General features: G+C 37.4%; 1 protein-coding gene across 9 annotated transcripts in view; it reads left to right on the forward strand.

Annotated features, from left to right (window-relative positions):
* SNX13 (sorting nexin 13) overlaps positions 1 to 25,227 on the forward strand; it is a 106,034-nt gene extending 80,807 nt beyond the window's left edge. For 8 of the 9 annotated variants that reach the window (XM_083378686.1, XM_083378683.1, XM_083378688.1 and 5 more), the window contains 8 exons: positions 1,437 to 1,544; positions 2,523 to 2,633; positions 6,238 to 6,399; positions 9,970 to 10,041; positions 18,514 to 18,659; positions 20,600 to 20,668; positions 21,554 to 21,666; positions 21,953 to 25,227. In XM_083378686.1, coding sequence (XP_083234812.1) covers positions 1,437 to 1,544; positions 2,523 to 2,633; positions 6,238 to 6,399; positions 9,970 to 10,041; positions 18,514 to 18,659; positions 20,600 to 20,668; positions 21,554 to 21,666; positions 21,953 to 22,200 — 1,029 coding nt within the window. In that variant the 3' untranslated portion in view covers positions 22,201 to 25,227. The remainder of the gene's footprint in view (positions 1 to 1,436; positions 1,545 to 2,522; positions 2,634 to 6,237; positions 6,400 to 9,969; positions 10,042 to 18,513; positions 18,660 to 20,599; positions 20,669 to 21,553; positions 21,667 to 21,952) is intronic. The other variant, XM_083378684.1, reaches the window with a different exon arrangement.
* The last annotated feature ends 809 nt before the right edge of the window (positions 25,228 to 26,036 follow it).

Consider the following 26,036-nt stretch of genomic DNA (forward strand, 5'->3'; position numbering starts at 1 on the left):
TTCTTACATGTCCACCATATGTGAAAATACGTTGCATCTTCATCACCGCACCTCCAACATTTAGGCTGATAATTTGGATACATACTTGCAAGCTTTTTAGGATCTAAATGCCATCTATAAAACATTTTGTAAAAGTTCTCTCTTAGATTTTGAGCTTGAGTAAATTTTACGTTCCTCACCCAAATCTTTTCCCACATGTCCATTGTGATAACTTCCTGGATATTTTGGGCCCATTTTATCATACAATCCTTAACAAGCTCTGTTTCTGAGTCAATCTCTATCAATGCAAGATATATCCGTTTGATATGTGCTGGTCCCTGATTTCTAATTTGCTTTATAAAATTTTCATCAGTCATTGTAAATCCAATTTTCTGGTCTTCTTTCCACCTGGCCCGTAACTGAGTATATTGAAACCAATTTTGAACAACCTTCTCTTCTCGCAAGAGGCTATATGATTTCAAACACCAAACATTTCTTTCCAAACTGAGGATCTCCTTATACGTAGTCACATCATGTTTGAAGCCAGCATGTATATTTTCTATTGCGTGTTTTGGAATTGCCCACAATGGTATCTTGCAACTTAACTTATGTCTATACTTCTTCCAAACTCTCAGCAATGCCTGTCTTAAAATATGCACCCTAAACACGTTGTCTACCTTCTTATCATACAGCAAATATGCATGCCAGCCAAACAACAAATCATGGCCCTCAAGATTTAATAACCTCCCTTGCGTCAAATTAATCCAATCACTTATTCCTACTAATGCAGCAGCTTCATAATATAATTTAAAATTAGGCAATTTAAGGCCACCTCTCTCACTTCAACTATCTTATTATTGTTATTTTACATTTTATAAATTGTGTACATTGACTTCTTGCAGATATATTTTTTACAAACAATCGCAAAATGTTTCTTAATCACATTACTCTAGAAATTCATATTGACACAATATTGAAAATTAACTCAATTAAATGTTCCTGTAGAACATCCTGTAAAAAATCTTGTATGAAAAATAGAGAATGTAAACTGGGCTCTTCGTTTTTATAGCTAATTTAAATATTGAGAAAATGTATACTGATGTGTAGTTATTCAAACCTATACTTTCAGTCTAGAGCGGCCCAGTCTAGAAACTGGTGATTGTAAATTCCAGTGAAACTAGCCACCTATGTAAATAAGTTTTATCATAGTTAATTCTAGTAAACAAGGAAAACAGTCTAAGAGATTTGGAAAAGACTTTCCTGCCAAGTAGACATTGTGAAGAAAATAGCAGTGTTGTATCTATATTGGTTATGACATTTGTTTATTTATTACATGTAAATGCCACCTAGCTTTCAGCAATTCTGTATGGTGAAATTAATAAGCAATATTCTCTTTTGCTGAAATGCTACAGTATGTGTGTATTTATAATGAACCACTACATCTATTTTTTTTTTAGTTTGAAAACCTAGGAAATGTATTGAAGCTTCCTGGTAAAAAAACATTCAACAATATGGATAGAGATTTTTTAGAAAAAAGGAAGAAAGATTTAAATTCATACTTACAGGTATGTTCTTATACTCAGATTCTTAATTAAAGATGAGTGTATTTTTTTTTTACTTTCCTTCCCCATTTGACTTCTAGGATATTGCAGTAAACTTTATAGGTACTTAGGATAAGCATGCTTTGGTACTACGTTAATATAATTGTGTAAATAATTAAAACGCACCCTAGGCTTTATTTAATGTCCACTCCTTAGTGACTGAAGTTATGATAGCAATAGGCTATCAATAGGCTCTTATGGTTGTGGCCATTGCAATGTCCCCAACAATCACATGATCACAATTTGGTTGCTCTGCAACTAGTTCACAATTATAATATTGCTATAATATTGCATGTGGCCACCATTTGTGACTTTCACTGCCAGCTTCCAACAAAGTCAATAGGCTGGAGATCACAAGTGGTGATCACTTGATCATGTAATGCTGCAACTGCCTGGGATTTGCCTAACAACAGCAATTGGGACTGCCAGAACTGTCATTGTTGTTATGGTGATGTGATGTTGTGTCTAGTAATTCATGTTAATTACTAGTGGAGTCCCTGTTACCACAACATCATTAGTAAGGATCACCTGTTGGGCTTTTGGGAGACTGGCACATTAAATGAGTTCACTTCCAGATAGAATCAAACCACAGTTATCATAAAGAGCTAACTGCCCTTAAAATTAATGTGGAGTTTTGGCCATGGGGAGTTGAGTGGGATGGCTAAAATTGTTCAGCAATAATTCAGTAATTCACTACAGTTGGGTAGGACTTTGGGCAATACAGTATTGGATGTGTGTGTGTGTGTGTGTGTAAACGTATATGGTTATGTGTGTGTATTGCTAACAGAATTAAAGGGAGACTGGTATAGCTATTTCAAGCTGCTTTGCTCTCATCAAAAAAACAACACACACACACCAAAACAAACACACATCAATTTAAATCATTCATATATATATATATAGTCATCTTTCTTAATGTAATTTGCATCTTTTACTTACTAGCTTTTGTTAACACCCGAAGTGATGAAAGCTTATCCGGCTTTAGCACACTGTGTGTATGATTTCTTAGAAAACAAGGCATACAATAAAGAGAAGGGGGATTTTGCTCGGAAGGTAAGATGTATATATTATAACTTAGCAATCAGAACTTTTCAAAGAATAAATAATTTAGTCTGTTTTCATTTCATCAAAACTCCTATGACGTAGTTCTTTAACCAATGTGACACAGTTAATGTATGAATTTATTACTTTGTATAAATACAGACTGCAAATAAGATTTTGGAATAGAACTATTGAATTATTCTCAGAACCAATTTTTTGCTACAGAATCTTTGTAGTGAGCACATTTTCTTTTGAAGAAATATGTAGAAGTTTATTCTAAAATTTTATGTAGTGTTTTTAAATATGTTAAGATTTCTGTCCTTTGATCTACCTTTAAAACTGCTGATCATTTCAAGCATCACTTGCTTTATAGTTTCCATTTGCCTGCTCTAAAGAGAGAGTGCATGTCTCCCACTGAAATTGCTTTCTGAGGCTGTTTTACATGAAGGAATCAAAGCAAAGCTTTTTTTCTCATACAGCCCTTGTCAAAACTGATCATTCAGAAGTTGAGGTAAAAGTACGTTCCTTTGCAGGCTTTTTGCACAGGTATTTTTTTTTGCTACAACCATTCTTTTTAATAAAATGTATAAAAGGCAATATTTCAAATTTAATTAATAGCAGTTCTAAAAATATTTCAATAAAAGTAGCTTCCAATAAGCTGAGTTGTTTGGTTTTTCTTAAAACCTTTATGGAATTAAGCAATAAAATTGGTGTTGTGTTATCACTTCACACGTCTACTTGAACAAGAAGAGACCAATTTTCCTTCGAGAGTAGGCTGAAGAATACCTTGGAAAATTTTCCTATGTCTTTCAAAAATGGTAAGCTTCAGCTTAAAATTGTAACAAAAGTAATATTTTTAAAGATTCATTCCAGATATTTCACAAATTTCATAAATACAGTGTTTCAGTTAGTTTATTATATCTGTTAATTTAAAGGATGTTCAAAGCAGTTAGCCATAAAATTTAACAAACCAGCAACTTGTTAAGCATTAACATTTTTGCACAAATAAAAATCATTTTCATTTGCTTTCTGATTTATAGAAGGCTTTTCTAAAATTATGTGCCCTAATTAGAATGTCTCTTTATTTCTTATCTTTACTTAAATTAACTCAAAAGTTACAAACATTCACAGCAAAGCTTCCATAGGAGTTGCAAGGGGATATTCTCAGGACCTGAAAATTCTTGCTGTCAAAATACAAGCAGCCCCTGAATAAAGAGAAGCAATCTTTTGAATGTGGTCCACATAGGCTCTTCCAGGGCTTCCCCACACACCTGAGGCTCTCTGCACTCCTTACCTTACTGCATTGACTCTGCTTCTGCTTGGATTTCAGCTCCTTTTTATCTCAGGGGGCTGGTTGAAAGAGCTGCCTGCCAAAAAATACAGCTTCTTTCCATGCACGGAATAGAACTCCTTTGGCGTAATGCAAGAATGGATATAAAATCTTCGGGATTTCGGTTCCATTTTTGCACCCTGCCAAATGAGTTCAGTTCCCTCAGAAGGGTGTGTGTTGTCCAGCCCCCAGAGACAAGAGGGAGTCCTTTAGCAAGCAGCCACAGCTTGCAATCTTCCCTGCTGGCTTCCCTGTTGACTTTCTGGCGAAATCAGCAGAGAAGATTGCAAATGATGGTGATATGATCATGAACACTTGGCAATCAGTTCTGAGTGCTAACAGATTGTCAAGCACCCAGATCATGATCATGTGGCCATACGGGCTGTATCTTTGTAAACAAAGTGGACAGAAGCAACTTATAGGCCACCCTCTCCAAGGCCATTATAATTCTGAACTGTTGTTAAGCAAACTGTTATAAGTCAGGGATTACCTGAATACAATATACTTCCACTCATCTTAACTACTACTATGTCTTGTCCACAAGCTGCATGCTTTAGAAAATGTTATTCCTGCTGTCTAGACTGCTAATATATTTTACATTTGGTAATGTTTTCACTCTTTTCCATATTTTGAGTGGCAGAGTAATTTCATAAACGAACAGATCAAGGAATCAGTGGGTTCTAGATATTTGAAAATGAAATGCAGAACTGAACAAAATACATGCAGATAAATAAATAATAATAGATATTATGCTTTACTGCAAACATCAGATAATTCTAACATTAGCATTCAGATTTAATAGTATTCTGAAAAATTCATCCAATGTCATAACACATGGCATAGAATCTGCTTACTTGAACGAACACTTGTCTCCAGTAAAATCTGCCCAACCAATTATATTTTGCAGGGATTGGTGTACTCTGGTTTCCTTTAATTAAACAATGTCATTTATCGAGACCTTGGAAGCATACCTCCTCTGTAGCAGTCCTTTCCTCTGGAAGGAGTCTTCAAGGCTCCTCCCAAGATCTGGATGCCTCCACTTTGCTTTTTGTTTAGAAAATCTGTGAAGTCAGAGAGAGAGAGAGAGACCCCTTGCTTTATCACGTTTTCTATCTCTTTACTTTATCTTTTAACTTTTATTGATTTTATTGTAATTTCTTTATTAGATTGTTAGGAATTATCCAAAGTTGTTGAGAGTTGGGCAGCATAAATGTTTAATGATTCCTTCTTATAGTCAGCTTGATGTTTAGAATGGATTTTGCACTATTGAGTCCTTCCCAAGAACCTAGAATAGGCAGTTGTTGTTGTTATTTGCACAATATTGTGAACTCACAGCTGTCACTACTTTAACTGACATTGACCTTCATATGCATCAAGTTCTTCCACTGAACCTAGACGTAATACGTGCCAGTCCAAGCATCTAATTCGAATGTTCCTTTTGTAATTGCTAGATGGAAATTTTGTCAATGCACACATTTTCTAAGTGGTGTCTAATAATAATAATAATAATAATAATAATAATAATAATAATAATAATAATAATAATAATAATAATAATAATAATAATGTGGACATCTTGCATGAGAAATAAAACAGGCAATGGCAAACTGTGAGGAATTAATTCTAAAATTATATTTTGCTTTCCTCCTTACCAAACTTTTGTTTATAGATCTACCATTACTTATTACTATGTGGATATAAACTTGCAGAATCTCAAAGTAACATATGAATATAGTACAGCATTTGCCTTCATTAATTTTTTTCTTATTCCAATAGTTGTTGTATGAGAACTTATAAGCTAATGTTTTATTATTCATCATTTTCCTTTTAATTTTCTCCCAGCTTTATACATACATATATATATATATATATATATATATATATATATATATATATATATATATATATATATATATATATATATATATATATATATATATACACACACACACACACACACACACACACACACACACACACCACATTTTGTCCTAAAAAAATTGCTGTCCAAATGTAGATTTGGGAATTGAATTTAGGATTGGATAAAGGACAAAAAAGAAAATCTGTCTGATGCAGTAATACTCACTTTGAGTATGTGTTTAAGATGTTTTATATTCAAAATAACTGAATATGAATGCTTTATATTTATACCATGTATTATTTTTATTAATAATTTTGTGTTACTAGTCTCCAAAATAGTGTGATGTTTTCCAACATGCATTATTGGATGACTGTAATCATGTCCTCATAGATTTCTGCAAGCGTGGTAAATGTTTTCCTCTTCAGGTGGACACATTTGTAAATCCACTGCGTAACTCTATGAGAAATGTTTCAAATGCTGTCAAGTCCATCCCTGACAGCTTCACAGAGGGGATGACAAAAATGTCAGACAACATGGGCAAAATATCAGAAAGATTGGGACAAGATATAAAGCAATCATTTTTCAAGGTAAGAATGTACATATAAAACAACAGAGTTTGTACTGTTTTGAGTTACTTTGATTAAACAAATAACAGAACAGGCAAAAAGTTCAATATGTTAACTATTGGTAAAACACTGGTATTGGAGGGCTGAAAATATAGTAAATTACCCCAAGAAAAAGCAGACCTGAAGATCAAAAATGTTTTTGAATTTATTCTGAAATAGAAGATGCAACTGAGAAATCTGTTAAGAAATTCAGAAGGAACCTTCTGTAGGCACATAATGGTCTACCATATTTACCTTAATTTTTGAGTTGTCTGATGTTGTGCATTATACCTGAGTTCATACATTAAATGATTATTAAATAAAAATGCTAGTTTATTAATAATAGAAAACACTAATTTAGGGTTTATCATTATCATTTCTTAATAATGCAAGTAAATACTAAATCTTTTTTAAAAAGAATTAGTTATATATGTACTGCTTTCAGAAGCTCAGTATCTTTTTAAAAATATTGAAATTAAAAATCTTTGAATAGCAGAAAATTATCTGAACAAAATGAATTTGTATTAATAAAATTATGTTTTTTATTAACTACTTAGTCTGAGTTCACAGGTTAATAAAAAATAGAGAAGAAAGCAGGGAGAAAATGGAAAGAGAATAATTGCTTTTAGCAGTGTGTATTTCTGGCCAATTCTGCTATCCATGCTATCCACTATCCATTCTTCATCTCAAATATAAGGATATCAAATCCTCAGAGCCTTGGGATTTTAGCTGCAGCCCTTGAATATCTGATCTGTCTGTAAGGAAACCATCCTCATTGGCAATTTATTTTCATTAGAGTTTTCATCAGTAGTCATCTGTTCTTAGATGACCAGTATGAAACATTATTAATGCAGTTGCACCTGAAGGGGGAATTGGATTTATTGCTTGTATTCTATTCCCCTTGCTGCATAATAACATCTCTGCTGCTTAGCCTAGTTTCTGGGGTAACAGTGGAATATCCTACACTAGTGACATTGAGAATTTCAAATTGCCTGTGCTAGGCAAGGCTTATGGAGGAGCTGAGGAGCCTAGACTGTCATGACAACCATAGACCCAACCCAACTTATTGAGAGTCTGATGTATCTAAGTGATCCATGCTAAATGGACAGATGTAATTTGGAAGTGGAGGATATCAAGCATAGCCCGTTGTCATGGACAGATCACTCTGTGGTTGCTATTTGCGATGTGACCTCTTCCATTATGAAAAAGAATGTTGGTATTTCCCCAACATAAATAAATAACATATCCATAAATAATATGTATAAAGAGCTTTGAGAGCTTCCTTAGGATGTGGTAGCCAGTTTGGTCAAAGCTGTCCAGTGGAATAAGGAACTGATTATGGTACTTGACCACAGATCCAGTTACATCTTGTGTGAGAATTACAACAATTCCTGAATTGGGGGCCCTTGCTTACAGTCAACCTATGCCCTACTCACCTTGCATTTGGATTACAGGGGTTACCTTGAAAAGCTTTCAGCAACTACATTGCCTACTCAGACAATAATAGATAACTCCAGTGCTTCAGAAGTTTCATGTTCTGGGTACAGATCAGGTACTGGTTGTCTAGTTGTAAAGGCCCTGCATACATAGTTATCTGAGGAATGCTGTATCTTATATTTATCTGCCCATTCAGACAGGTCAAGTAGGGTCAGCTTCTTCATGGCCTATCTGCATAAGAAAGCCATTTGACAAGTGGGCATTTTGGAAGTGGGCATTTTTCCATGACTGTTCCTGTCTGGAATTTTTCCCCAAGGAAACTAGTCTGTATTTCCACTCTGGGTTTAACTGGAGAGCAGTTAAACTTGATTAACTCCTGGCATGGAGCATGCTGTGACTGAAGTATGGAATTTGGCAAATCACATATCTTTTTTAGAGCATAGTTTTGATTTGATACACAGTTTATTTCATTTGTAAGTATGTTGCTTTTGAGGATAAATATATTTTGTTTTGGTGATTATTGTTACCTATCCAGTGCCATTGGGAACAAACAGCATACAAATTAATTAAATAACATCTATTGCTTTGGAGCAACATGCTTATCTTCAAAGCAACTAGTGAAGTACATATGAGGAGCAGATACTTTTTTGTGCAAAAATCTCATTTCGATCAAGTTGGGTGGCAAATAAATGTAATAAATAATTCTCAGACTTTCCATATTATAAGCATTGCTAGTTACATTTTTCTTAATCATAGTTATAACAGCTTCTGAGCTAAGTTAAAACTTTTTAATTATTTAGAAGAAAATTTTTGTGCTACATATAGATACAGATATAATATGTAGGTGTTTTATATGTGTCTGCAAGCGTACAAGTAGACATACAGTTATAATATGATTTCTAAATTTGTTTGGTATTTTATAATTGCTCAGTTTAGAAGTTTGCTTATGTTTGATTCCCCAAATGAATTTTAGTGAGACTTTGATTATACAGGTGAATCATGTTATTTTTTGTTTGTTTGTTTTTTGTTTTAAATGGAACTATTGCATAAAAACTCCTTGATTCTGATTCAAAATGTAATTTTAGACTTGGATATTATGGAAGCTTCTACTTCGCATGCTTTGCAATTTCTTCACATTTTTTGTCACAGTATAAGAATGGTACACATTATCAACTCTGAAAATTCTATTAAAATGTCCAAAGCCCTGAGTGTATTTCAAACCTCCTTTCCTACTATAACATATTCTCAATTAACATGTCTTTGTGGTACTTCATATCCTTGGAGAATAGAATGCTCTCTGTATTCAATGCCTAAGTTGTATAGTTTAGTGTAGAAATAGCTGGGTTAGGCCTGATTTTTGATAGGCTAGATATACACAATTCAGATATACACCAACATTTCTGGATGGGACAAATATCTGAAGCAATTTGTTTTCTTTCATTTTTCCCAGTAGCCTTGCTTTCATCAATCGTTTACTTATCCCTGAATAAAATATACCATTTGGCCATGTCATTGCTAACCTACCTCTGCTCTGCACATATGAATGCATCTTTCTTTTTAAAGATTATTTAAATATTTGAATAAATAAATGTAAATGACCAAATAAAAAGGGAGAGAGATAGTAATTGGAATTGAATATGTTTTCTTGTTATATTGACTAAAGATAACGTTTGTAAATTAACGAATACAGGTTTCATTAATTATACACATTACATTTGTATAAGTCAAAAACTATGGGATAAACTGCAGTAAAATGAAAACATATTATGTAATTGATCACAATATTACATTATACCTTGATTTAAATTATAAAAACATTGTATAATGTCATATATGATATATGAGATTGTATTTCATAAATTCAATTCTATTTGTTCTATATGCTGCTATACATTAATAAGTATAAAAATGTGGATGGTTATTATCTGATTATAGAGAATCATAAAGTATTTGAAATTTCTTTTAACTTTGATTTAAATACTTCACATATAAGAAAGAGTTCTGTGTGTGTGTGTGTGTGTGTCATAAAATACGATTTTGAATTACGTTTTGTTACCCTGTATTTGTAAATGATTCTGTCTTTTATAACATGTTTTCCCTGTCTGGAATATTTAGGAGCCTCCTTTAATGCAGAAGACATATGTTGATCCTAAACACTGTCGGGTTTCGGCACACCTAGATGATAATGTGAGTTAATTATTTGATTAATTTCAACAGAATTAATGAATTACAAAATAGCAAATTGTATTTTTTTTATTTATTGAAATGTATCCAACCTTTCATTAGAATCTAATTATTTTATCAATTCTTATTGTGCATGAACATTTTTTTAACTTCAAATCCCTATGTCTTACATTGGACTCTTAGAAAAATTTTTTCAGTTGTCAAAGCTGTCCATCTTAGCAAAGCAGTTTCTTCACAAAGACAAACTCTGAATGTATGAGCATTGTGTCCTAGATCAAAACATAATAAGATATAAAAACAAATATAAGCAAAATAAATGTTTTGTATTTCAGAGCTTTGGTAAAAAAGGAACATTCAATTTCAAATAATTATTGTCTATTGATAAAGTCAATAAAATGATATCACAAAGAATTTATTCAGGTAATACTTAATACAAGTCCCTTATTGAATTGGGCAACTATAGAAATTGAATACATATAAATGAATAAATATACCAATTTATTGTTTATTTTGAAGTTAAGGATACTTCCAGTTTGGTCCTCTACTTCCTTCAAGATTAAGGAATAATTATATTTATAGTTAAATCTATATAGATAATGTGGATTATTTACATTAGAATCCAGTTGCCCTCCGGGTGAGATTCAAGGTGCTGGTGATGACCTATAAAGCCCTAAATGGCATGGGCCTGGATTATTTTAGGGAGCACCTGCTGCCAGCATCAACTTCCCATCGTCCTGTGCACTCCCATAGGGAGGGCCTCCTTAGGGTGCCACCGGTCAGGGAGTGCCGGCGGGTGATCCCCAGAGGGAGGGCGTTCTCTGTGAGCGCGCCTGCGCTATGGAATGACCTACCTGTGGAACTCCGGACCGCCCCCGACCTTCGTTTCGTCGGGACCTGAAAACTTGGCTCTTCGATCTATCTGGCCTGGACTGAGGGGTTTTAAGTTTTAAACTTTGTTTTAATTTGTTAGGCTAGTAATTAATTTAATTCATTTTAATTCTATTTCTTTTTTAACTTTTATATTGTTTTTAAACTTTGCCCTGTAAACCGCCCTGAGTCCTTCGGGAATAGGGTGGTATATAAAACTAACTAACTAACTAACCAACTAACTAACTAACTAACTAACTAACTAACTAACTAACTAACTAACTAACTAACTAACTAAATAAATAAATAAATAAATAAATAAATAAATAAATAAATAAATAAGTCAGCTAATTATTTGACATGCAGGTAAAAATTTATGACAAACCGTAACCCTTTTAAACAGTGGAGGAATGCTTAAATTTTTAGCCTGTGATTCTTTCTACAATTTTGGAATATTCTTCTTCCAAACCAAGCCTTGGTTATGTTTTCTAAAACAAAACAGATCCTTGGGTCAGGTGTAAAATCCACAAAAAATGTGCAAGAATCAAAGAAGAGTTGGTTTAGGCCTCTGTGATAGGCATGCAGAACTGATTGAGCATTTCTTTTGATTTTGACTTGCATGATTATACAAAAGAAGCATTTTCAGGATGTTTATAATCTTATCAGCAGTTGATGATTTCTGTATCACTTCTAAGATACTTTAGCCAATAAAATATTTAAGTTTGTGATCCCCTACTTTACCAAATTCCAAATATATGAAATCAATTGAAAGACATTTTATCTTTAATGAGAATACAAATCCACAATATTATCAGTGGTTATGGATATATTTGTCATGGTTCAGATGTCTGCACCTGTTCTATACTTCACTTTTTTTACTTGCCACATCAAAGCATTCCAGTTGGTATTTCTGTTTAGTTACTGTGACTGTGACATTGCCAAATTTCCTTATTTCTTCTCAGAAGCTTTATATGTTTATGCATGTTTTTTTTAATATTCTAGATTTATCTATATACATTATTTAAATTAATTTTCAACTCTGTAATTTTCAGTGTTCTGGGCTCATTATTGGTATATTCATTCCCTAATTTATGGTATACTGATCTAATATGGAGATATGAAAAGCGGGTGGGCGCCATTTTCAACGGCGCGGAGATTCCCTTCTCGATGGCTTGTGAAATCTCCATGCCATGGCCTTCGTACTTTGCTTGGTTGGGAGGGGCCTGGTTCGAGCCCCCTAGATTGGCTGACTTACACTGTCTTGATATGCAAGACTGTCTCCTTAATGCCCGGTTGGTTGGAGAAGGGCAGAATACGAACATTTGTCCCTGCCCCTATGGCTTCCCATTGCCAGTCCGGCATGGTCCCGGGATCAGTCGCGGTGAGAGGGCGGTCTGGATTGGTCATCAACCACCAACTGATATGAGAGATCAGTGGGATAGATTTTTCCCGGTAGTTTGGGCTCAGTCCACCATAGGTGGGTTCCCTCAGTGGCGGTGAGAGAGCCGCTGTGCTTGCTCTGCCTGGCTGACTCGGGTGAGAGCCGAGTTGAACTGAATTGGTGGACTGAGATATATTCTGGCCTTAATTTAACATCATTATTGTCATCTAACTATCCATTTGGTTATATTGCCCTATGCGGTTTTTTATTATACTATGGCCCGTATTCAGTACTCTAGCACGGACTTATTTGCTCTCAGGGGGGCTCCTCCCTCCTAGATACGACCTGTTGCCATGTCCCTTTCTTCCCTTAAGGACAGCCCCAATTGTTGGGACCCCAAGAGGTGGTTGGGCTTAGGTAGGGGCCTCTGGTATAAATTTATTAAGAGGCCCCTGGTATGTTTTTAGCCAATTATTTTAAAGGGTTAGGGAGGGGGAAGAATGGTAGGGAGGGGAGGGAATCGGACTGTGTTTCTCCAGCCGGCTGTCAGTCTGGGCCTATAACGGTTCCCGGTGAGATGGGGTTGGGGGCACGGACTTTTGGTTCCGTTAGTACTGGGGTGGGGTTGCAAATCCCCACGACGATGGGGAATGGCAGCAGGCGGTTACACGGAGGGCCATATCAACATCTGGGATCATGCCCCCGCTGTCTTCGAGCAGTGGCGTGCTCCAACCCTCCGGTTGGCCCCCTTTTATCCGGGATTGATGGGGATTAGGACCCTGGGCTCAGGCTTGTGTATTTTAATGCCAGATCCGTTGCGAACAAGGCTCCCCTCGTCCGTGATCTGATCGAGGAGGAACACGTGGATCTGGCATGCATTATAGAGACCTGGTTGGGCCCAGAGGGCAGTGTCCCTCTGATTGAGTTGTGCCCTCCGGGTTTCTGTGTACTACATCAGCCGCGGGCTCAGGGCAGGAGCGGTGGGGTGGCGGTGGTTATTCGGGAGACCTTATGTCCGAGGGAGACCACCTTTGTACAGATAGGCGGGAGTGAGTCCCTCCTCTTGAGATGTGGCCCTCGGGCTCAGTTGGGCCTGTTGCTAACATACCTGGCGCCCAGCTGTGTGGCAACAGCCCTGCCCGAGCTGCTCGACACCCTCTCAGGGTTGACGGTGGAGTTCCCCAGACTCATTGTTCTGGGTGACTTCCACCTGCCTTCTCTGGGAGTATCATCAGAGTTAGCTCGGGGGGTTCATGGCCTCCATGACGGCCATGGACCTGACTCAAGTAATTCAGGGTCCGACTCACGGGGGGATCACACTCTCAACCTGGTTTTCTTATCTAGACAATGGTTGGATGATCTGTGAGGGGGCTTACTAACTATTGTCCCCCTGACATGGTCTGATCATTATCTCCTGCAGCTGGTCTTCTGCTATATCACCCCCTGCCGCTGGGCTGCGGAACCGACCACGTGGTTCTGCCCCAGGCGCCTAATGGACCCTGATCGGTTCCAGATGACACTTGGGTCTGTTCCTATGTCCCTCACTGACAGCTCGGCCGACGCCTTAGTGGATGCCTGGGAAAGGGCTGCCACTGAGGCGCTTGACCGTGTTGTCCCCTTGCGACCCCTAACCCGACGCAGATCCCGGTGGGCTCCATGGTTTTCTTCGGAGCTCTGGGAGATGAAACGTCGGAGACGGGGTCTAGAGTGCTGTTGGAGATCCAGCCGATCTGAGCCTGACCGATTGCAGCTAAGAGCCTTTACAAGGTCTTGTCTTGCTGCAATGAGGACGGCAAAGTCTAATTACTTCACTACCCTCATCACGTCCGCAGATAATCGCCCAGCCGCCCTGTTTCGGGTTACTCGCTCCCTACTTCATTGGGAGAAGAGGGAGGATCCTTTGCAGAGGCAGGCCGAGGAGTTCAGTCATCATCTTGCGGATAAAATTGCTCAGATTCGGGCCGGCTTGGACTCTGACTGGACAGAGTCTGACAGGGAGGAATCGAGTGGTCTTGAAAGTGTTATCTGGATTGAGTTTGATCCTATGACCCCCCCAATGAGGTGGACAGGATCATGAGGAGGCTGAGCTCTACCACCTGTTTATTGGACCCGTGCCCCTTCTGGCTGGTTTATGCAGCTCAGGAGAAGACACGAGGCTGGTTCCAGGCAGTAATAACTGCTTCTTTGAGCAAGGGTGTTTTCCCTGCTGCCTTGAAAGAGGCAGTGGTGAGGCCCCTCCTCAAGAAGCCCACCCTGGACTCGGCAATTTTGAATAACTCGTCCTGTCTCCAACCTTCGCTTTTTGGCAAAGGTTGTTGAGAGTGTGGTAGCGCATCAGCTCCCTCTGTTCCTGGAGAAAACTGATTATCTCGAACCATACCAATCGGGTTTCAGACCTGGGCATAGCACAGAGACGGTATTGGTCACACTGGCGGGCTCAGGACAGGGATTGTTCCTCTGTCCTAGTCATATTAGACCTCTCAGCGGCTTTTGATACCATCAACCATGGTATCCTACTGCAGCGTCTCAGGGGGCTGGGAGTGGGTGGCACTGTTTTACAGTGGTTCTCCTCCTACCTCCTGGGCCGCTCGCAGTCGGTGTTGATGGGAGGATAGAGGTCCACCCCGAGATCTCTTGTTTGTGGAGTCCCTCAGGGGTCAGTCCTCTCTCCTTTCCTGTTCAACATCTACATGAAGCTGCTGGGTGAGCTCATTCGTGGTTTCGGGGTGGGGTATCACCAGTACGCTGATGATACCCAACTTTTTCTTTACACCCCAAACCAACCCAGTGATGCCCTCACCGTGATGTCCCGTTGCCTGGAGGCGGTCCGGGTTTGGATGGGTGGAAACAGGCTTTGTTTCAATCCTGACAAGACTGAGTGGCTGTTCATACTGGCATCTTGGGCTGACCAGCCTTCTCCATCATTAACAATAGGGGATGAGGTATTACCCCCCGTTGATAGGGCTCGCAACTTGGGCGTCCTCCTGGATTCACGGCTCAGTTTGGAAGATCATATAGGAGCCGTGACCAGGGGGGCTTTTGCCCAGATTCGCCTGGTGCGCCAGTTGCATCCCTATCTGGACCGAGATGCTCTACGTACAGTCACTCATGCACTCGTGACCTCCCGGTTAGACTACTGCAATGCCCTCTACATGGGGCTGCCCTTGAGGACCACCCGAAGGCTTCAACTGTTGCAGAATTCAGCCGTGCGAGTTTTGATGGGAGCTTCCCGATACTCCTGTGTAACACCTCCGTGAGCTACATTGGCTTCCGGATGCCCTCCGGGTGAGATTCAAGGTGCTGGTGATGACCTATAAAGCCCTAAATGGCTTGGGTCCGGACAGTCTTGTCGACGTCACCTGGGAGGAATTTGATCCTGTGACTCCCAAGGAAGTGGACAGGATTATGAGGAGGTTGAGCTCCTCCACATGCTTACTGGACCCGTGCCCTTCCTGGCTGGCATATGCAGCTCGAGAGGGGACACGAGGCTGGTTCCTGGCGGTCATCTCCGCTTCTCTGAGTGAGGGTCACTTCCCCACCGCCTTGAAGGAGGCGGTGGTGAGACCTCTCCTCAAGAAGCCCACCTTGGACCCATCCTCATTGAATAACTTTCGTCCAGTCTCCAATCTTCGCTTCCTTGCGAAGGTTGTTGAGAGCGTGGTGGCGCACCAACTCCCTCAGATCCTGGACGAAGCGGTTTATCTAGACCCGTACCAATCGGGCTTCAGGCCGGGGTACAGCACGGAGACGGCATTGGTCGCTCTGATAAATGATCTCTGGAGAGCCCGGGACAGGGGCCATTCCTCTGTCCTAGTCTTATTAGACCTCTCGGCGGCTTTCGATACCATCGACCATGGTATCTTGCTGCGACGCCTCAGGGGACTGGGAGTGGGAGGCACGGTTCTGCGCTGGTTCTCCTCCTTTCTCCAGGGTCGCTCGCAGTCGGTGTTGGCAGGAGGACAGAGGTCGACCCCGAGGCCTCTCGCTTGCGGAGTACCTCAGGGGTCGGTCCTCTCGCCTCTCCTGTTCAACATCTACATGAAACCGCTGGGCGAGATCATTCGCAGCTTTGGAGTAGGGTACCATCAGTATGCTGATGACACCCAGCTTTTCATCTCAACTCCAAACAACATCAGTGATGCCCTCGACGTGATGTCCCGCTGCCTGAAAGTGGTCCGGGAATGGATGGGGAGGAACAGGCTTCAACTGAACCCGGACAAGACTGAATGGCTGTACGTACCGGCTAGCCAGGATACTCAGAACATCCCATCCCTTAACATCGGGGACGAGTTACTACCCCCTGTTGATAGGGCCCGCAACCTGGGTGTCCTCCTTGACTCGCAGCTCTCCCTGGAAGATCACATAGGAGCTGTGACCAAGGGGGCCTTCTCCCGGGTTCGACTAGTTCGCCAATTACGGCCTTATCTGGACCTGGATGCCTTACGTACAGTCACCCATGCTCTTGTGACCTCTCGCCTAGACTACTGTAACGCTCTCTACTTGGGGCTGCCCTTGAGATCCACTCGGAAGCTTCAACTGGTGCAAAGTGCAGCGGCGCGGACACTCTTGGGAGCCTCCCGATACTCCCATATCACACCTCTCCTCCGTGCGCTACACTGGCTTCCAGTTGCCTTCCGTGTGAAGTTCAAGGTGCTGACAATGACATACAAAGCCCTACATGGCATGGGTCCGGACTACCTGCGGGAGCACCTTCTGCCAATGTCAACGCCCCACCGTCCTGTGCGCTCCCACAGAGAGGGCCTCCTCAGGGTGCCACCGCTCAAGGAATGTCGGCTGGTGGCCCCCAGGGGGAGGGCATTCTCAGTGGGTGCGCCAGCCCTCTGGAACAGCTTGCCAACCGAAATCCGGATGGCCCCCGACCTCCGCACCTTCCGGCGCGAATTAAAAACTTACCTGTTCCAGCAGTCCGGCCTGGCCTGATAGCTCTTATTGGGGTCCCAATTTGTATTTTACTATTGTTTGTTTTTCACTACGGTTCATTCTGTATGCCTATCTTATTTTGTACACCGCCCTGAGTCCCTCGGGAGAAGGGCGGTTTATAAAAACAAATAAATAAATAAATAAATAAATAAATATCTAAGGGAACACCTGCTGCCGGCATCATCTTCCCATCGTCCTGTGCGCCCCCACAGGGAGGGCCTTCTCAGGGTACCGTCGGTTAATGAATGCCGGCGGGTTATTCCCAGGGGAAGGGCGTTCTCTGTGGGTGCGCCTGCCCTATGGAACCAACTACCCACGGAACGTAGGACTGCCCCCGACCTTCGCTCATTTCGCCGGGACCTGAAAACTTGGCTTTTGATCTGTTTGGTCCAGACTGTGGGGTTGTTAATTTAACTGGGTTTTAGATTTACTCTTGGGGCTTGAATTTAATTTAATTGTTTTAATTGATTTTAATTTTTGTATTTCATGGTTTTAACTGCCCTGTAAACCGCCCTGAGTCCTACGTGAATAGGGCGGTATACAAATTCAATAAAATAAATAAATAAATAAATAATATGATATACCATATTATATAATGGTAATGGAATAATGGTATACCATATTGTGCTTATTGATTGGTGCTTATTTTATTGTATTTGTATTATAGCATTTCACAATCCATTGTGCATTGACTGATTCAGAAAATGCTTTTTAGATTTGTAAAAAATGATATGTAATGCTAGCAAAGATTTGTCTGAAATTTCTAATGTTTCTAAAACATTTTGATATTACAAATTCAGTGTGTAATATGCACAGTACTGTGCTCTTTAAAGATGATGGGCAAAGTAATTAATTTCACTAGATAAATGTAAATCCAGGGAAGTTTTTTAACTCCCTCATTTAATTTCAAGATATAGTTTGAATTGTATCGTGTTTTATTAGTTTTTCAGAGAACATACTGGTAAAAATATAGGTGAACTATTAATAAATGTAAAATTGTTCACATAATAGCTATCATTTATCTTTCCTTTGCTATTACAGTATTCTGCCACATTATTACAGTATCATAGAAATAATATATGTGAAAATTTTCTGCTCTTTGTGTCATTCCTAGATCAAGTACGGATTATTTCTGTTTGCAAGAATAATAAATATTACTGGACTAATCCAATATAGCTGCTTGAACACAAGAATTCTAGTATTAATAAATATTTTAACAAGCAATGTTGTTTAAGTTAGATAATTTTTTTGCCTTTAACAATAAGTACTCCATTATATTTTATTAGGTAGAAGACAATGTACCTCTTAAAATAATGCTGTTACTCATGGATGAAATATTCGATCTGAAGGAGAGAAATCAGTGGCTACGACGGAATATCAAAAATTTGCTTCAGCAGCTTATTAGAGCAATGCATGGATATACAATAAATAAGTACTGTGTTTCATTGCAGCATTCTTAAAAACCTGTGCATTATGTGCAAAAGATACAAAAAATCTATGCTCCCACTTTTAAATATTAATTATTTTAAAAGCGGTATATTGTGAATTAAGGAATGAATATGATATGAATATATAACTGCTTTTCTCATATTGCTGGGCCTGCATAGAATAGGTCAGGAAGGATTTGCCTGTCTGATTTAGTACCCTGGTCTTTCATAATTGTTTCATCAGGCTCCATAAGTCACATCAGCAGTCTTTGCAGTGGGAAGTTTTAAAAAGGCAATATGGCAATGTAATCAAGCTTTACTTTTTGTCCATGTAATACCAGTACAATGCCCAAGGGTGGAGCTTCACTATGCTAGATATTTTTGATGCCTCTATCTACCATTGATGCAGCTATTTTACATACCTTTTTTATTTAGTTATTCATTTGTATGCCATTATTTCCTAATGGTTTTTTAATAGTATCAACATAAAGTAACATCTCAAAAAGGATACTAAATACATATATAAAAATGGACAATAAAAATGAGGAAATAAAAAAGACACACACCTGCAAACCCTCACCTTCAGTAATACCACTGAAGAAGAACAAGTAGTTCTTCTTTTAAGAAAAGGTGAAGGTGACCAAATATCTGCTAGGAGGAAATTCCAAAAGGTAGAGAGGCTTCTAAAAAAATCTGCTTTTAAAGATCTATCAGATGACATACTTGTATAGTTAGGACCTAGTGAAAGTTAAAAATATTTTATCTGTTGGAACATGCAGATGAATATAGAAAAAGGTGTTCTATCAGATAATGATGTCTAGAGCCATAGGACTTTAAAGGACTTTTAACTGTGCCCAGAAACCAACTGGCAAACAATGTAATTCCCAAAGTACTGAGGATAGCCAAAGATATTAGGATTCAATTAATCATAATAGAGCTGGAAGGGACCTTGGAGGTCTTCTAGTCCAGCCTCTTGGACTATATCATTTCAGACAAGTGGATGTCCAGTCTCTTCTTAAAAACTTCGAGTAATGAAGCACCCACAGTGTCTGAAGACAACCTGTTCCACTGACTAATTGACCTCACTGTTAGGAAGTTTTTCCTTAATTCCAGGTTGCTTCTTTCCTTGATTGATCTTCATCAATCACTACCTGAGTGCTGCATTTTATAGCAGCTGTACCTCATAAAACGTCTTCGAGAGCAGCTCCCTGTAGAGCAGGGGTGTCAAATTGCCGGCCCATGGGCCGGACACGTCATCCAGAAGCCATGCCCATCCCATTGCCTGCAATGGCTAAACCGTCCCAATACATTGCACAACGTCACGTAACATCACAAGTTTGACATGTCTGCTGTAGAGCATATTATGATATTCTAAAAATATATTCTTCCTTATTATGTTCCAGTCTTTTTTTATCTAACTAACATAGCAATGTGTGCCACATCTTCATAACCCTGGTTGCACTTAGATGGGGAAACCTGGACTGCAGTTATCATTAAATTAAATTTCATCATATGTATCAAGATTAGCTTTTTCTGATTCTCAGGAATTGTATGACATTATTAATAAGCCACAAAGAGTTCATAGGAGATTTCTCTATTTTTGAAGTATATGTTTTCAGTCAGCATATTTGCAAAAAATGTAAAAATACTTTAGCAATTGTATCAGCAATAAATTTGTTACCTAGAAGGGTATGAATTTGACAATGATAAATATAAATGGAGTATATTCATTTCTGTTCTCTTCTTTTCATTATTGTTGTATTTTTGCTTCTTTATCAGAAGGATTTTAATTATTGTGAAGTGGGTTGGATTTATTTATAGTTGCTCTTAGTGGTGTTCTTGTGATTTTAGTGGGACCCAGGTTTAAGTAATTTAGTTTGGATACAGATAAATAAAAGAAAATACTTGTTTCAAAAAAATAATTCAGAAATTTCATTTGTTTCAGAAAAATAGTTGATCATGTTGATTGGATGACATCTCCTGAGCAAGTAGCAGATGCAGTTAAACGGTTTAGGTAGGTCTTTAAAGCAGTAATTACAAGATATTTTTTTCTTCATTAGAACTTACTAAGGCTTAGAATATTTAGCCATTTACAAAAAGTTTTACTTTGTAGAAAGCAAATAATTTGTAAATAGATACAAAAAGAAAAGGTATAAAAATCCTTTACAATAAAAAAAAATCAAAGTTTTTGCTTCTGATTAAATGAAATAGCTGTAAAATCACCCCCTCATTTGGTAAATATATTGGTTAACAACATTCACAAATACAGTAATTTAAAAATCATTTTCTGATCATTGTATGCATTTATCACTAAATTTCTGGTGCCTGAGAACAAAATCCTTCAGTTGAAACTGATAAAAGTCTGGTCAGTTTCAGGCAATAGCAACAGTTGGCAAGAGGGTTCTATCAATTAAAGTCATAGAAATGAGCTTGTTAATTTGCAGTTTGTTTTGTAGAGAAGGACTATGCTGCTAGAAAAGGCAGCTCAGGCAGAGCTAGCTTGTAAGTAATCATCGGTCTGTGAGAAGGCAAAAGAGGAAATGTCACGCACAGAATGCCATAGGGCAAAGCTTTATCTGAATGAGGTGGCAACAGATATGTTCTTTGCAGTTTTTTTTCTTACAGTCATGTGTTCACTTAACAGCCAATCATTAGAAACATATTCACTAAATGAAAGAATGTCTAATTAATGCCAAAGACATTATAAATTCAATAAATCACTCAAAAGCAGAGTCTGATAATGCACATACATTTATCAAGAAAAAAAATCACTCACGTGCTATGCTTTTATTTTATTCAGACCTGTCATAGGCAAGATGTTTTTGGTAACAGCACTATTTTTAGATATTGTAATTCTAAAATGATAGTCATTTTAATAAGTAGATTTGTCTCCTTCTAGAGATGCCTTTTGGCCAAATGGCATTTTAGCTGAAACTGTTCCCCACAGAGATAATGCAATTAGAATGCGAACACGAATTGCTGCAAAAACAAAACTGCTGGGAGTAATGCCTGGTACGTGGAATATATTAAACTAATTACTTCTTGAACTGAAATAGGAAATATATCAAATGTAGTAACTAAATACAATCTTGTTTTCTCTACATATAAATGTTTTATAAACAAGTTGAGAAATAATATATTAAAAAGTGATATTGCTTGAATATAATATTTAACTTTTTATGGAATCCATTTTTAAATGGTATTTTTAATAATTTATAATCAGAAGTTCATTCAATTAATATATATGTGAAAAATGAAGATAAAGCTTTCACTGAAGTTTGTTTTATGGTTTGTCTAGATGAGTTGAAGCATATCCTTGGTGCCGAGACAACAAGAAAAGGCATTCTCCGAGTCTTTGAAATGTTCCAGCATACTCAACTAAATAAGAGAATGGTATATGTTTTCCTGGAAGGCTTCTTGGAAACCTTATTTTCAGAGTACGGATTCCATGATCTCTTCAAAAGATTGCATTCACGTTCAAAGCAAATGCAGCTATATAAACATAAACTACAATCTACACAATCATTTTATTTACAGAAAAGGTGACACTTCCTACTATAAAATTGGTGTCCATTTGCCCAAGACCTGGGTATATTCTCTGGGGCTTAAAACTCATGTTGTTCACACCAATCTTTTAGAACCTTATATTAGATCATTAATACATACATAAGAAATGTGGTTCTTCTCATTTTTCATCACTATTGCAACCATTATCATGAACTGGATTCATGTGTTTTAAATGATTCAGTGTATCTTTGTGTAACATTGAGAAGAATACTAGTCTGCTGTGAGAATCTCTGTCTCTTCTGAATCTTAGATTGTGATTGCCAACAATGAAAAATGCTATATTGGGTCCATTGATTAAAATAAAGCTCAACTTCTAGGGTAGAAATAGAGGACTTGACTACTTTGCTTGGAACTAGGAGATTGTGCAATGTGAGAATCAGGTGTGATTTGATTTGTATTATGAGTACCTCCTAGCTCTGCAGAAGTTGGACTGGCATAATGAGGTCTAGTGGACAAGTGGTTATAAAAAAAATCTATGTTCTCAAATTATATTTCTAAATAAGTTAAATATCTGGAAAACGTTTATTAACTTATTAAGAAAGACTTTGTTCACATTTCACTATTCAGTGGAATAGGGTAGAAATACAAAAAAATAAAGCATAGGTTTAAGGGTCTTGGTATATTCTTCAATTTAGTCTTTCAAGGCTACATATAACTTTTAAAAGTGAAGGCTCAAAACAATATTTAAAATTAAATCAAGTTAGTACATTTATTTCCTTGTTAACAATCTGAGAGATTGGAGAGAGGCAAACAAAAGCACTGTGCTCTTGACATTAAGAGCGTCTTTAAAAAGAATTGCCCTATTTGACCTTAAAGAAATCACTCTGATACATTCCTTCCACCACAATATCTAATTATGAATGAAGTAATAATTATTTGGACTTGAATTTACATCTTTTGTTCTTATTTTTCTTCAAGAATCCCTGAGAGTACCAAGGAAATAGTTTATTTGTTTCAACTTCAAATAATATATTATGTAGTCTATTTAAAAAGGAGTTTAAATCCCTAATAGCCAAATTATATTATGATTTACTACTCTGATATTAAACATTTTCATTAAAAATATTTGGTTTTCATGAACATGATTTCTTTTGAAGAAATGTTTGACTTTTGAGTATAAGTACTACTGTATTTGCAAACATCTTGTAACTGAAGTTGCTATTTATATTCAGGGAAAATAATATGCAACTTCAAAATAAACGAAAGGTGAAAGGAGCAGCATTGCTTCAACAATATGAAGCTTGCTTAGTACTGGCCAAACTGGGGAAAAAACATGTTTATTATAAGAAGCGTGTGCTCAATTGCAATTGTGGCTTTTTAAAAAAAAATTACAGATTTGTATACTATATATGTAATACCGTTTAGTGGTAGCAGGACAGTTTAAGATAAAATACATGAAATATTGTTTCCCTGTCTATCATGCCCCATGTTTCTAAATATAAATGACAATTGACCTTAAACGTTTTCATACAGATATTCTTTTATACATTTCTGATTCTTGGTTTTCTCTTCAACCCATTTCTTAATGAAAAGATAAAAATAGTTTGGCTATGGAAATTATAATAAGATTTATATATATATAAGTGTTTCTATTTTTAAAAAAATCAAAATTATTTTACATAGAAAAATAGGACATCAGTACTGCTATGGTTAAACTTGGTCCTAGCATTCTGGTGCTCTTTGCATTTTAAATGAAAGAATATTGGGTCCTTTGAATTGCTCCTGCAGTTTAAACTTGCATCCTCTCAACAGGTCTATTTGACCTCTAAACGTCCTTGTGTTCCAGGCAGTTGATTTTTAAAGTGGTAGGCAGCCAGAATCTACATAGACCATCAGACAAAGGAAACCCAGTGGGAAACAAATTAGAACTTGCCTTCGATTTCTTAGTTAACTTAATTAACTTGAATTAATCCTTGTAGATTACCCAGATCTAAAATACAAATGGACAAATCGCAGTCAGGAAAATAGAATATATCTCTTATCCATGAATATCATTTCTACTTTTTAGGATTATTCTCAGTAGTTGACTTTAGAAATGTATTTCTTAGTCGTAAAATATTTGTATTAAGGAAACATAATATGTCTTTTATATTAATAATCACTATACCATAGCATTTTGTCATCTGTATTTAGTTTCAAAATGAGCCCACAGGGAGGAAGCATGTTGTATACATTGCCCTAATAAATTATTATAGTTAACTCACATGCGATCCATTGACATTACATGAACTGTAGCCCATCATTGTATACCCTTTAAAGAATCCACAAAATTTTGGTTATTGCTGCACATAATTAGCCACACACATTCCAGCCTAAGAATGATATGACTACCCTCTGAAAATAAATGTGCCATTGTCCAACAAATATACTTGTTTAGCCTTAATTTAAGAAAATTGATGGTAAGGTTGAATATTTCATATAGTTCATCCTCAAGCTTCTGCCTCTGGTGTTGCTACAAATAAACAATTTTAATACTACCAGAAAGTGTAATGATTTTAAAAAATAAAATATGAACTCCGCTCTCAATTCTAACTTCAGTGCAATATTTTCATGTAATGCATGTGTATTTGAATAATTGTAAAAAAACATTTTTAAGGTTTTGAGAACAAGGGTAAACTATATTAACTAACAATGTATAATATTCAGTTATTGCTGCTGTGTTGGCTTATCTAAAGACTTGTTTTAAAAGTCTGGTTTGTCACTCCTTAAAAATCTTTTCTATGCTCAAAAGAGCATAGATTTTTCAAGGAGCAAAATCTAAAGAGCACATCAACCTGTAGAAGATGTATAAGTGACATGTGCATAAAATTGTATAGTATGTGTCAATTGCGTGCCTAATGATTCTATCAGTATGCTTTTCTTTAACAAAGAATGGGGAAAATGGAATGTCATAGTCTCTCTTGTTCTGAACAACTGAAAACTCTAAATTTTTATTTGGAGTTCCCATTATGTTTGTCCAATGAATGAGCTTGGAAAAAAGTACACTAATAAAGCATTAAAAAGAAATATTTGCATTTGACCTATTTATTTGCCTTATATAATAAATTTACTATATATAAGGGAACAACAATGTATTTGAAATAACAGTTAAATTCTATCTCATAAGAGATTTTGATCCCTGTTAAAAGAACAAATTGTGGTTTAGCTATATTTAGAAATTATTTATTTTGGCAAATATAGTAAGTTTGATAGTAATTTAGAACAAACATATTATACACAAGTTTATGTGGATCTCTAGTTCAATCACACTTGCTATAAATAGTGGTCAACCTGAAATGCATTATCTTCTGAAGGACAGGCAAAGATATTGTAGTTGTGTTGTTTTTTATCTTAAGCTTTGTTTTTCACAATGCTGGGTTTGAGTGCTAGGACTCTTGCTCTGCTTGGTATCTATAAATATTGCAGATATTTCACATACATCTTAGAACTGACAATGAGTCGTCTGTCCCTATAAAAAATGTTTAAGGTATATTTTTTCATTCTGATATGTCAGTGAATAATAGGCCTGACTAAGGCTCTCATTAAGATGAGAGACTGCTTTAGAGGTACCAGTAGGTAGTGAAGACAATTCCCAGACTCGGGTCCTTGGTGCTCTCTGAGCTTGCTTGTTTTTTTGCAGGCACTGATTGTGTTATCTAGTTTATTTATTTAAAGAACTCTTTTTATGACCTTGGCATACAGAACTCCAAGGACTCAATACTGTGTTTCCCCGAAAAAAAGACCTGGGGGATGTCTTACCTGCTTATCTTAGGAGCACCGCAGTCAGACCTCCCAAGCTCCAACACCTGCCACAAGCACCCCACACCTGCTTACCT

The sequence above is a fragment of the Vipera ursinii genome (genome assembly GCF_947247035.1).
Source record: "Vipera ursinii genome assembly, chromosome: Z".
In the NCBI taxonomy this organism is placed as follows: Eukaryota; Metazoa; Chordata; class Lepidosauria; order Squamata; family Viperidae; genus Vipera; species Vipera ursinii.